At 35.6% G+C, this 12927-nt stretch overlaps 1 protein-coding gene across 1 annotated transcript in view; it reads left to right on the top strand.

Moving 5' to 3' along the window:
• Positions 1–12927, top strand: part of PLEKHA3 (pleckstrin homology domain containing A3) — a 26471-nt gene extending 13544 nt beyond the window's left edge. Inside the window, exons 4-8 of the mRNA XM_069577086.1 lie at positions 739–875; positions 2384–2548; positions 6148–6191; positions 7809–7924; positions 10846–12927. Coding sequence (XP_069433187.1) covers positions 739–875; positions 2384–2548; positions 6148–6191; positions 7809–7924; positions 10846–10973 — 590 coding nt within the window. The 3' untranslated portion in view covers positions 10974–12927. The remainder of the gene's footprint in view (positions 1–738; positions 876–2383; positions 2549–6147; positions 6192–7808; positions 7925–10845) is intronic.

Below are 12927 nucleotides of genomic sequence, written 5' to 3'. Positions count from 1 at the left end.
GCTGCTTACACATCTGTTTAGAAGGTATTGCTACGCGAGTGGCTAAGATTATGGCTGATGTTTAGTGTGTCTGGAGATAATAAAGAAAGAAAAGTAGGTTCTTAATTAAAACAGATTCTTAAAACAATATTATGTGAAAATGAAGCTGTGATAGGAACAAAGAAAATAAATAAATGCTTATATAGAGCAGTTGAACAGCATAAAAGTTAAAAACTCCTATATACCGAAATACAATAAAGAAAAGTGAAAGAAAGCTGACAGATCTTGAAAAATATCTGTAGTATTTTGAATGGATGAAAGATTGCTATTTTTAATGCATAAGAACTTTTACAAATTTTCAACTTATCATTAAGAGAAAAACAAAAATCAGAACTGGAAAAAGGACTGTAAAGGACAAGAAAAGCCAATTTACAAAAAAAGAAATGCAATCACTTATTAAATGAAAGATGAATAATGGAATGGAAATATCCTGTATAAGGCATTCATTGTCATCAACCCCTCTCTGGAAATTAATCTACCGAAACTTCGTGTCAGATATATGACTGCCAGCTTTTTCTAGTTAGCTAAAAAGATGATGTTTCCTCAGGGAAAAACTTTACATTCTATTTTCAAGATCTCATACCTCCTAAGCAATAGGTACTTATATCTATTGCCTTACTTTTTAATGATTCCATTTTGTTGCTTAGCCCCTAAAATATGAAAATGGTCTGTTTGAATGTTTGCATGTGTTCCTTTCAGAAATAAGTGAAACCAGTGAGTCTCTGAAAACCAAAATGTCTGAACTTCGCCTCTACTGTGACCTCCTAATGAAGCAAGTTCATACGATCCAAGAATTTGTTCACCATGATGAGAGTCATTCATCTCTCAGCATAGAGGTACATCCAAGACGATCCTTTCATGTCTGGTTATGCTTTCCTGCACACATGGTGGGTGAGCACCTTCACTTAAGGTGACCGAGGAGCATTTTCAAGACAAGTTATTCTCAGCTTCCTCTTGTACTGTAGACTGTCTGGAAATGTGTCTGATCTTTTAGATTTGGTTTGCATAACCAGAGTAAAGCAGCAGGCAGCACATTTCTCCAAGGAATCAAGGCCTGTCTTTGTAGCCAGTTGATAATTTGGTGGCTGGGGTGGGGAAGAAGCATTACAGGCCCTGTTCCCTAGACTGACTGCATGAGTTCACTGGACAGCTGCTATGTTCTTTCTTTTGTAATAAGCTTCTAGCTTAGCTATTAAGGGTTAATAATTTGGCTTTATAAAATAACTTAAAAAAAATCCTCTTAGAACAGTGATGTAAGAATCAAAATTCAGATTTATGAGACCTGGCTATGAAATAGTCTCTTTCTTTCTGATAAAGCAGGACAGTGAGCCTTATTACTTGCTCTCTGGGTGAAAGGGCAGCATAGTTCCCAGTCCCCTTTTGCCTGACTTGGGAGAAGTGGAACATGAAACCTTCCTGCTTCTACTGTGGCCTTCTCCTACTGGGGAAGGATCATGTCAGTTGTCTCTGGATGTAGGTATGTTAAACTTGAAGGCACTTCCTGCTTCATTGCAGGCTTTCCAGAGGCAGGTGCCCTCGCATCTGCTCCAGTGGCTCAGGGACAGTGTCAGGGACCCAGTTTTGTTCTTCCCTTCCATTCTGCCGTTCTTGGTGTGTTGTTTCTTTCTCCTCATGCTGAGCCTTCTGTGCTACTGCAAGGTCTCATAGAAGCAGGAGGCAGTGGGTGGCCATGGTAGAGAGAGAGAGTCTCGATTTGCTATCCTTGGCTTTTATCAGAGGCTGAAAATTCCAGAACCCCAGCAAACTTCTCATTATCTTTTTAGTCTGAGTCAGTGGAAAATAGGAAAAATGAGTATGTGGCAAAGGATCATGGAATCGACGTGACTGACTTATACCAGTCTATATTCATCCCCCAGGGGCAGGGCACTTTGCTGTCTTACAAAAAACCCTGGAGTTTGTATTCTACCAAGGGAGAAATGGTATGATAAACGGACATGGGGTAGACATGAATTCTGCCTGCCTCTTCAGTCATTGTCATCCACTACTGTGATCACCTTTGGAATTCTGATACTTAGAGGCTTACAGTCTAGGTTAGGTTTTTTTAAGATAAATTTTTGTACACAGTTTTTCAATATAATGCTTGGTTTAAGTGTAAGAGTTATTTTTTCATGAAGTCTAATTTCATATATTGTTTGCCTGAGAGAGAGATAATTTTTATTCATTCATTGATTTAATTTTCTAAGGTAATGTATTTTAAATAGATTTGAACATAATCTAATAAGGTGTCCACTGAAGGTAATGTTTATTACTTGATTATAAGATGGTATATGAATCCACATAATTGTGTATGAGTCTGTGCAACTCTTTGCATATTATTTTTCAGAACATGAATGAAGCCTCTTCTCTACTTAGTGCCACGTGTAATACATTCATCACAACGCTTGAGGAATGTGTGAAGATAGCAAATGCCAAGTTTAAACCCGAGATGTTTCAGCTGTCCCATCCGGATCCCTTAGTTTCTCCTGTGTCACCTTCCCCTGTTCAAATGGTTGGGACTTGTGGTTTTTCTTCCAATGATACTGCATGTAGCTTTGTTATTGTGTTTATTTTTAAGGCTGGAAACTGGCAGTGGGAGGGAAAGAGTAAATAGGTCGAGTTTCTTTTGACCGTACTCAGATTTTGTATGGGAGCCTCTCAGTTGACGGGCTCAGTGTGTGCCAGAGTCCTGAACCCCTCTCCTTGGAAGGGCTGTGCCATTTACCCCAGCATACCAGGAAAATATAGAACTCTGGGGAGCTGTGACATTAAAGATTGGGGAGCATGCTTCTATCTGGTGAAAGCACCACAAGAGGGTGATGACTTACTCATGCTGCTGCTGCTAAGTCGCTTTAGTCGTGTCCGACTCTGTGCAACCCCACAGATGGCAGCCCACCAGGCTCCGCTGTCCCTGGGATTCTCCAGGCAAGAACACTGCAGTGGGTTGCCATTTCCTTCTCCAATGCATGAAAGTGAAAAGTGAAAGTGAAGTTGCTCAGTCGTGTCCGACTCTTAGCGACCCCATGGACTGCAGCCTACCAGGCTCCTCTGTCCATGGGATTTTCCAGGCAAGAGTCCTGGAGTGGGGTGCCATTGCCTTCTCCAACTTACTCATAAGGGGTTAAAATTAAGCAGATCTTTAAAGGAGTTGTAAGAGTTTGAAACACCATGTTGCAGGGGAGACAGTATTTTGTACTTGGCATTTGGATTTGAACCTTCCAAAGAGGCAAGGTACTTATTCTCTTTGGACTTTATTTTTCTCATCTCTAAAATACACGTATTATTTTTACATCAGAGGAGATCTAACCTGTTTAAATGTTAGGTTAAACATTAGGTTCTTAATCCAAACAGCAAGTACTCTTTTTGCCAAGAGTGGTGGCTTCATTGAGCTTTTCAAGGTAATAAACTTACTTGAGCATGATGTGGGGGAACTTGGAGATGAGATAAGTTTTGATGAAACCTTACATTTTTTCAAATCAAACTATTTTCATGAGCCCTTTTTTTCAGAGGAAGAATGCCACCTGGCTTTTATTTTAGCAGTTACCTGAAGGCTTAATTGTTGGCAGAAATAATAGGGTACAACTTATTCCAAGATTTTCTTACCCACCACAGCAAATTTAGTCATATGAGAGTTAGTAACGATTATTACTTACATTTATTTAGATCGTGGGTGCATACTAATTTGTTTCACCTGCATCCAACTCTTTGCAACCCTGTGGACTGTAGCCCACCAGGCTTCTGTGTCCATGGGATTCTCCAGTCAAGACTATGGGAGTAGTATTATGGGTTGCCATGTGCCTCTCCAGGGGATCCTCCCAACCCAGGGATCGAACCCACATCTCTCTGTCTCCTGCATTAGCAGGCAGGTTCTTTACCAGGAGTGCCACCTGGGAAGCCCCACTTAGGTCATAGTTTTCTAATTAATTTATGGTGGACTAACAGCATCCTCTGAGATAAGTATACCATGAAAGTGAGTTTTATGGCCAGATTGGTCTGGGAGTGCTGCTGCTGCTGCTGCTAATTAAACAAATTGGGTTTCTCTGTCATAGGACTTCTCAGAACCTCTTTTGTGCTGAAATGCATGTGAATCTCTGAGGAGAGGTGGTGTGTTTCTGAAATTTATTTGATGGTTGAACCCTTCTGTATATTTTTAAATAATAGCTCACAGGATTGTGGCATTTGATAGAATGCAGTTTGACAGTGTTGCTTTTTAGAGCAATTTTAGGTATACTGTGAACTGCTAAGTAACATTATAATTGAACAGAAAACCCTAATCTTCTGGGATGGATGTAGTGTGTTCCTGAGCTTGATATACAAGGGGTACAGAGTACTTTTTTAAAGGTGTCAATTATTTTTTTATAAGGTATTTTGTTTTATAGAGTCAAATATAATGAAAACACCTCAGACCTACCTGATTTCTGCATCGAACTTCTGAGGAAAATGCTTTCTGTTATAAATGTTCTATAGTCTAGAGAGGTCATATGTGTATTTTATGTAAACCATAATATCTGTCTCTTTTAAACTAAAGTCTTTTATCAGTGGAAATATTACAAAAAATCCAGTAAGTTAATCTAGGAAATATTGGTTAGAGGCCACTTATTTTTCCTCACTGTGCCATTTTGCTTCATTATTAAAGCAAAAATTGTGGCTTATGGTAAATAGTTCTGGAGACACATAGCATAGAAAGTAAGGTCAGATAGTCTTCAAGGGGAATTTTTCTTCTTTTTTTTTTTTTTTAAATGACATGAGTAAATGAAAAAGCTGAAAGATTTGAGAATTCCAAAATTAACTTGATCTTTATAACTGCTTAACATAGTTAATCTCTTGTCTCTCTTTAAGTTAGCTTGCATTCAGTTATATCTCAAATCATCATGGAAGTTTAAACACTTGTCATTTTTGATCCATAAATTGAGTGATAATTGTAGTGGGAGTGTTGCTGGGTGAGTAATCCTAAAGGAAGTGATTTCTCTTAAAGGAGCTGTTAATGTCCAGTTGCATCTTTATTTTAATCATATTAAGTATTCCTGGACTACAAATTGGATGGGTCTTAATTCTCATTTCAACAGGGATTTCTCAGAGCAACTGTAGAAGGCCTTTATAAAACACAAGTGTTAGACTTGAACTTACTTCTAAGACTTTTGAGCTCCTGTATTTAAAGCAACCATCCTTGGTTTTAATAAAAACTTTGCTTTTTTGCTACCTTGCTAAGCATTGAAATAATTTACTTAGCTGCCTCTATCTTTTGGGGGGAGTAGTTAAATTATGTTTTATATTTTTCATATTAGCTTTCTGATGAATCAGATTTTATTTATTTATATTTTAAGTATATGATTTAAGAAGCCTAGTTGAGGCTTAGGGTTTCTCTTCTGATTTCTTAAAAGACTTGAATTATTAATGCTGTTTTCCATGAAAACCACCCATAGTTTAGAACATCTGTGTAATAGCTACCTGAATAATGAATGGCAAGGAGAAGCTCTGCCTTTTAAAAAAAGAGACAGAGACACTTATTAGACTGTTTTCTTTTCTGACTTTCTAAATACTTGTTTTCATCACAAATAGTGTGATTTTCTTTGAGGGGGCTAGATAGGTATACTGTTTTATATACATTTTTATATATGCGTATGTGCACATGCATGCTAAGCTGCTTCAGTCGTGTCCGACTCTTTGCAACCCTATGGACCGTAGCCAGCCAGGCCCCTCTGTCCATGGGATTCTCCAGGCGAGAATACTGAAGTGGGTTGCCGTACCCTCCTCCAGGGAATCTTCCTGATCCAGGGATTGAACCTGTGTCTATTATGTCTGCTGCATTGGCAGGCGAGTTCTTACCACTGATGCCACCTAGATACATATATAAAATAAAATTTGGTTTTTAATATTGAGAAAATAATCCAGTATGTTTTTGTATGCTCTGAGAAAGATTTCAGTTATTAGTTACTAGGGAGAAAGCTTTATCTTGTGCTAATGTTACTTGAGTCTGTAAAAAACAAATTTTTTGGCCAGCTATCTTTCTTTGAGGAAATTTATGTTAATTATCATCACCATAATAATATATTAGAGCTGTCTTATTCTACTTGACCTGTGATTAAGCTTATTTTCTTTTAAAATTTCTAGATGAAGCGTTCTATCAGCCATCCTGGTTCTTGCAGTACAGAGAGGTAAAATAACCTTTTCTTTTGACCAAATTTTCTCAAAATTCTACCTAATTAGGGAAATTTTTCTGTCTTTCATAAAATGGAATGTAAACTCTGTATGGGCAGAGTCTTGTTCTGATTTGCTCATCACTGTTTCTCTTACTGCTTAGTGTAGAGCCTGGCCCCGCTAGATAGTCAGTAAAGAAAAATAGTGAGTGAATAAAATAGCCAGTAAGGTAAGCAACTTGCCAGCCATCACACTTTTTTTAAGCTGTGAATGATAACAAGTGATGGTTAATAGAAATCCATTTTCAGTGTATTAAGGCGTCAAGCTTAGGCTTATTTTACTGTAGTTTATTATAGAATCGTATATTTGTTCTGAGCTGTTTTATTTGGAGCTAAGGCTGTTACTGAAAAGAGAGAAAAAGCAGTTGATATTTTAACGTATGTATTCATATCAGCACATGTAAAAAATTTACCTTTTTGATCTTGCTAGTGTATCCCATGCTGTTTATCTTAGCAGGTAATATTCTTGTGAGTTGCTATGGTTGTCTCATTGGTTCTTTGGAAAGTGATGAAATTATAGTGACATTAGCATTTATGTCTCTACATTAATATGGGCTAGAGGCAAAAAATGGTTATTATAGGATTATATATAAAATCATGTGTGTGAAACTTTAGAAATTTGTAAAGTACTATAGAATTTAATGAATCTTTCTTTCAGTAAATGTCTATTGAGTGGCTACCAAAAAAAAGAATAAATGCTGAGACTGCTTATTATTTTGTCACTATTTTTTCCCCTGTCATGATTATGTAATTGATTGAACTGTTATGTGCTCATAGGAGTCCAGTGTTGTATCTAATTCTATCAGGAAATGAAATAATTCACCAACTGAATTTTCCAGAAAAAATAAAACTTGATTGCTTTAACAAAGTTTAATTTTTTTCAAATTTTTATTTTTATGATTGAATTTTTTACCTATATTTTATCCATTTTGCCTTATTAAATAAGCTACAATATGAGTCTTTAAACTTTATTTTTTCTTGGTGAATCAAGTTTGTCATTAAGAACAGTAATGTTGGGCTGTCATCCAGTGATAATGCTATTGAGTGGTGGTGATTTGCTTCTGCGTTGAATTTTTTAGTTTGATTTTTCTGGTTTTCCAAATTGGTTTGTGAAAACTAGTTTTTCTAGCCTTCACTTGCTGCTGTGAGTGAGTTGGCTCCTAGCACACTCCCATACTGCTGGCCCATCCCCTTTGCTCTGCTGTTTTAGATTGGATATGGGTGACACCAGATACATACGCTTGTGAAGTCTATAACTTTTAGTTTTCAAATACTTGTTAACTATAAGACATGTTACTCTCTAGCTGGACCTTCCTCTATAAAAGAAGTCACTTCATTGTACCTCTTTTCCTTTCAGTTTGGCTCAGAGGCTGTATTCCCCAGCTTACCAGCTAGGTTCTAAATGCTTTGACTTGTTTATGGTCTGACGTCTAAAGGAGTAGAATGTTGTTGAAATAGAACTTTGAGTATAAAAACAGTTCCTCTTTCATTAAAGAGAAGTCATTGAAAACTGCAGTTAAGTTGAGGGTGTTTTCATTTGTTGGAAGTCCTTAATGCTTTTTATTTAATTTACAGGAGTAGCCACTCTATAAAAGAACCAATGTCTGCACTTCACCGACTCTCCCAGCGACGCCGAAGAACCTACTCAGATACAGACTCTTGTAATGATGTTCCTCTTGAAGACCCAGATAGTAAGTTAGAAGGGGTATGACTCTCTCTTTGGCCTGTTCAGCAAAATAGGTGTGGGGCTCTGTAATTGTTGAGGAATACTGGCAGTGAATAGGGTCAGTATTAAGAAGTACTAAATATCTCTTTGTAAATGCCGTGTCTTAGATTTACATATGTAATATCAACATTTTTATTCCCATTGCATTTCGGTGATTTCTTAGTAATCTTATATTCCCACTATATTTGCATTTAAAAAACATTTAGAAGGAAGCATAAATTGTGAGTTGGATTCTAGGGAAAAATAAAGGCAAGTTCTAAGTTCAGAGAAAAATAAGTCAACATTGTTACTTAAATAATTTGAAATGGCCAAGGTAAATAATTTTTTTCTGGTGGTGATGGTGAATTATACTAACATTTATTCCTGTGCCTTTTTCTTCCTTATTATTGAAGAGACAGTATACTATGATTGAATAGGAAAGATTTTGTGATTTCTGTTAAATTTAATTATTTTTTTCTCCAGAGCAGAAGCTTTGAAAGTCTGTCAGAATATGTACTTAGACAGTAGTGACCATGATTTCCAGTGAATGCAAATATGGTATTATTATTACAACTCCATTAATAGACTTTTGCTTTCCAAAGGCTTTACTATTTTTCCATGAAACATGGGTAGAAATTACATATTATTTTCAGTTAAGGAACAGGTTGTGTTCCAAAGGTTTATTTGTAAGTCAGCTGCTTGGAACAAGATTTTATTTCCTTTATGGAAATGAAATGGTGAATGGTAGTTAGATTCTTTAGACTGCATAGAGGAGCCCAGCTAATTTATAGTGTGGCTGAAATGAGATGAAACAATGGTGTTGGATTTCTAATATTTGATTATATTGAAAACATTCATTAACATAGAGTTGTTTGACTTAATCAGAACATTAAACAGATTTAATTAGAGGGGAATGTGAAGTTCATGAAGATGGTTGAGATTCTAAAAGGAACTGCTGCTCACTTTCAGATCTCAAGAAGTTGTTGGCATCTTTTTTTCTTAATGTCCATTTTTCTTACAGAACTAATCTATTTATTGATGTAGAACACTACTGTGTACTTATTATCATTTTGAATTTAATTTGGGGCAACAAGTGAATAAATGAAAGAATGAAACAGATTGAGTAGGGGAAGGGTATGGGAGAAAGAAACTTTCCTAGGCCAATTTAGTACATCTTCGAAGTGATAAGAAAAAGAGGGAGATGGTTAAAGAGGTTAAGTATGGGGAAGAAAATGTCACCTGAGGCAGGTTCTGTACATTGCGATTTACCTTCCTCTTTCTGCCTTTAAAAATACATGACTCTTTTCATCTAGAGCTTATGAAGCAGTTTCGTACTGCCTTGTACTTTTTAAAAAAATGCCATTTCTCTTTTTTAAGGGTGTCAGTTTCATTTGTGATAGCTAAATTAATTTTTTAAGCTAGCCATTTTCCTTAGCTGTCTTTTCTTTTAGAACCTCTGGTTCTGAATTGTTGAAAACTGTTTTCATAAGATCCAAGTGTAAATGGCTTATTCCATATAACAATTTAGCTGTTAAGGAGTGTAACAAAATTAGTTTATACACCCCTGTATGTAAATCCACACAAAAACCTGCATTAATATATGCATATGCATTAATCTTTATATCCGTACATATATCTCAACTCTTTAAAACTTTTTAAAGTTGGCAAGTATAGGATAGGTCAATTTTAGCCTTAGATTTCCTTTTTTTTACCCTAAAATTTAGTGTCCCAGTTAGCTGACAAAGCAGAGACTGTATTAGTTCTGTTTCTTAGAAAGTGTGGGCTTCCCTGATACTCAGTTGGTAGAGAATCTGCCTGTAATGCAGGAGACCCAGATTCGATTCCTGGGTCCAGAAGATCCCCCAGAGAAGGGGAAGCTATTCTTGGGCTTCCCTTGTGTCTCAGCTGTAAAGAATCCGCCCGTAATGTGGGAGACCTGGGTTCAATCCCCAGATTGGGAAGATCCCCTAGAGAAGGGAACAGCTACCCACTCCAGTACTCTGGCCTGGAGAATTCCATGGACTGCATAGGGTTGCAAAGAGCTGGACGCGACTGAGCAACTTTCACTTTTTAGAAAGTGTACTGGGCAAATTGACAGTCTTAGTTGAAAGTCTTTATGTCAGCACATACTTTCCTTTGAGAGATGCAGCTACTACTTATTAACTAGATTTTTAGGAATTTATAAATTTTATGTTAAATTAAAAATATGTTCATGTGCAAATGAATAGGACCACGCCAGTGTGCTTCATGTGCTCGCTTGCAGCTGCAGTGCTGGTTTGGTGAAACCAAATGGAGGTGTGAGGACTTTCAGTGTGAGGTACCTAGTCAGCTTTGCTCAGAAAGTCTTGTGATGCTTTGCTGTATACCTGAAACTAACAAAACACGATAAATCAACTATACACCAATAAAATCAAAATATTAAGGAAAACAAAGTCTTGTGATAAAAAGACCAAGACCTGAGTTAGTCCTAGTTCTGTTGTTACCAATTGTGTGATCTTGGGTTGGGCCTGTGATCTTTTCAGAACTTGGTTTTCTTTGCCTAGAAAATCAGGAGGATGCCAGCAGCATTAAAATGATAAGGCTGAAAAAGCAGTAGTTAATTAAGACTAAATTCAAATTCAGCAAATCCTTATTGATTACTCCATTATGTGCAAACCTTGGTTCTAGCAATGAACAAAACAAGTATCTCTACTACTTCAGATAGTTTCATAACTACTCATGAATTTTTTGGTTTCTCCTTACAACTGCCAGTATTATAAAAGTTAGATTTTTACTCTTTTAAGTAAACCATCGAAAGCTTAGCAGGAAGCTACAGGGATTTCATGTCCCTGAATAGAAAATGTTCTTTTACAGAGGACTGGAGTTATACTGGTAGGATGTTTAACTTTTTAATCAATTTCTCAATAGGACCTGTTCACTGTTCAAGAAATACACTTAATGGAGATTTGGCATCAGCAACCATTCCTGAAGAAAGCAGATTTATGACCAAAAAAAAATCTGAATCAGAAGATCCTCTTCTATCCTTCTCTTCCTGAGGAAACAGAAGTGTCCAACTTCTGCCAAGTATTGCTATGCAAAAGCTGCTGTAATTAAACTATGTTATAGGGAGTAGTTTTTCCCTTAGGATTTCTCTGCACTTTATAGAATATTGTAAAACAAACAAAAAAACAACCCACATACCTTTGAAGTGTATTTTATCTTTATATAGTTTATTTGCAAGAGTATTTTCCTAATAACTTCACAGTATGAATGTGCATCTTTTTTTTTTTTAAACAAATGATGGTGTAACATTTTGACATCCATAAGGACAAATGTAGATATTTTTCTAAAAAACTGTGAGGGACTGACAGCTTAGTCAGTGTGTATTGTAGCTTATAAACATGAAATCTTATAAACCTAAGGTTTCAGTTTGACAGAAGTGTGATAAATATATAACTTGTGCCATGGACCAAATGGTCACTTTACCCCAGCTGAAATGAGTTACGGTTGCAGCTTGATGGTGTTTGTATTATATTCCTTTAACCAAAAAGGAAACATTTAATATTTGAGATATTTTTACCCCAAATACTATGACATTGAGGATTTTTAAAAAACCAGACTGTGCTGTCCTTCGTATATGAAGTTGACACTACTGATTTATCAATACCAAATGTTGTGTTAAAGTATTTAATTTTTACTTATTTATTTTTCTGTTGCGTCAAAAAAAAAAAAAAGATTGCATCCTAACTTTTATGACCTACCAAATTTAAGATGTGTGTGTATTGTTATTTACATTGTTCTAGAAAGAAGTTAATGTTGTAGTGACCTTGCTCACTTCATCAGAGAAATAAATGACTTGCAATGGAAGAGGATTTAGTGCTTTTTTTTTTCCCAGAATAGACATTATTAAGCTACTGTTGTAAGGTATTGATATTTGCAGCTCTTTAGAATATCTAGACTTTTTTTATTTAAGAGTATTTATAAAAAAAGGAATCTGTCAAGGCGACTGCCCTACGTAACTTGAGAATGGCATTATTTAAAGAACAAATAGCATTTTTTAGTAGTGCCTGTCCATGCCGTCAGTGTTTGCCTTGTAAACTGTTTTTTCAGTTCACTTTGGAGTGACGGTTTTGTCCAAGGTTTTAGATGAGGAGCACTTTAAAACAAACTGGTTTGATGTTTTTAAGTTAATCATATGTTTAATAAATATGTGGTTTTTGCATTCAAACTCATCATATAATACATTGTATTTTTTACATTTATTGATAGTTTGTCTAATCTTTATCAAATGGTAATAATATTTTTTATTGGTTTGATTTTGTTTGTATAGTTAGACCTCATAGTAAATACACAAGTAAGGCATATTTTTAGCTTTTTTGCCTGTGAGCTTAGAATGTTATGTCCTATTTCATTTTAAATTTCTCTTGTAAGTTTATGTGGGAATTGTTTTAAAAGATTTGTTTAAAATATTTTTTAAACAAATTAAAAAAATTTGTTATTTCCGTATTAAAATAAGTCTGTAGTTATAGGCTTTCTTAAGTTTAAAATGGACATTAACAATCTATACACATTAATATACATTAGCTAAACTGTATGCTACTTAAAGTATTTGACATTTTAAATAGCACACAGGTCATTAGACTATATTAGGAGGACTCTTTTTCTGCTCATGTTGTACTTCATATGTCTAGTTTGAGAAAAAAGAAGGTTGATAATATAGTAAGTTTTCATGTTGAGTGAGTTGTCAGGTTTTTGGCTTCTTTTTGTGTTTTTTGTAATAGGAATGAGTAGTGATAAGACCATGGAGATCAAGGTGCTACTACTGACTGTGGAAGTTTTTCTAGTAGGTTTTTTTTTTTTAATCAATAGGTTTATAATGGAAACACTATAACAGAGCTTTTGAACTCATGGAAAATAAATCCATTTTATATTGCTTTATCCAAAAATATGAGTTCCGGAACAGTTTTCTGTAAATATTTTTAAAAATAAAATACAGTTATTTCTGGCTCA

This window comes from Ovis canadensis, chromosome 2, assembly GCF_042477335.2.
Source record: "Ovis canadensis isolate MfBH-ARS-UI-01 breed Bighorn chromosome 2, ARS-UI_OviCan_v2, whole genome shotgun sequence".
NCBI classification, from domain to species: Eukaryota; Metazoa; Chordata; class Mammalia; order Artiodactyla; family Bovidae; genus Ovis; species Ovis canadensis.
The sequence above is the reverse complement of the archived record's forward strand: the minus strand, read 5'-3'. Positions and strand labels throughout refer to the sequence as shown.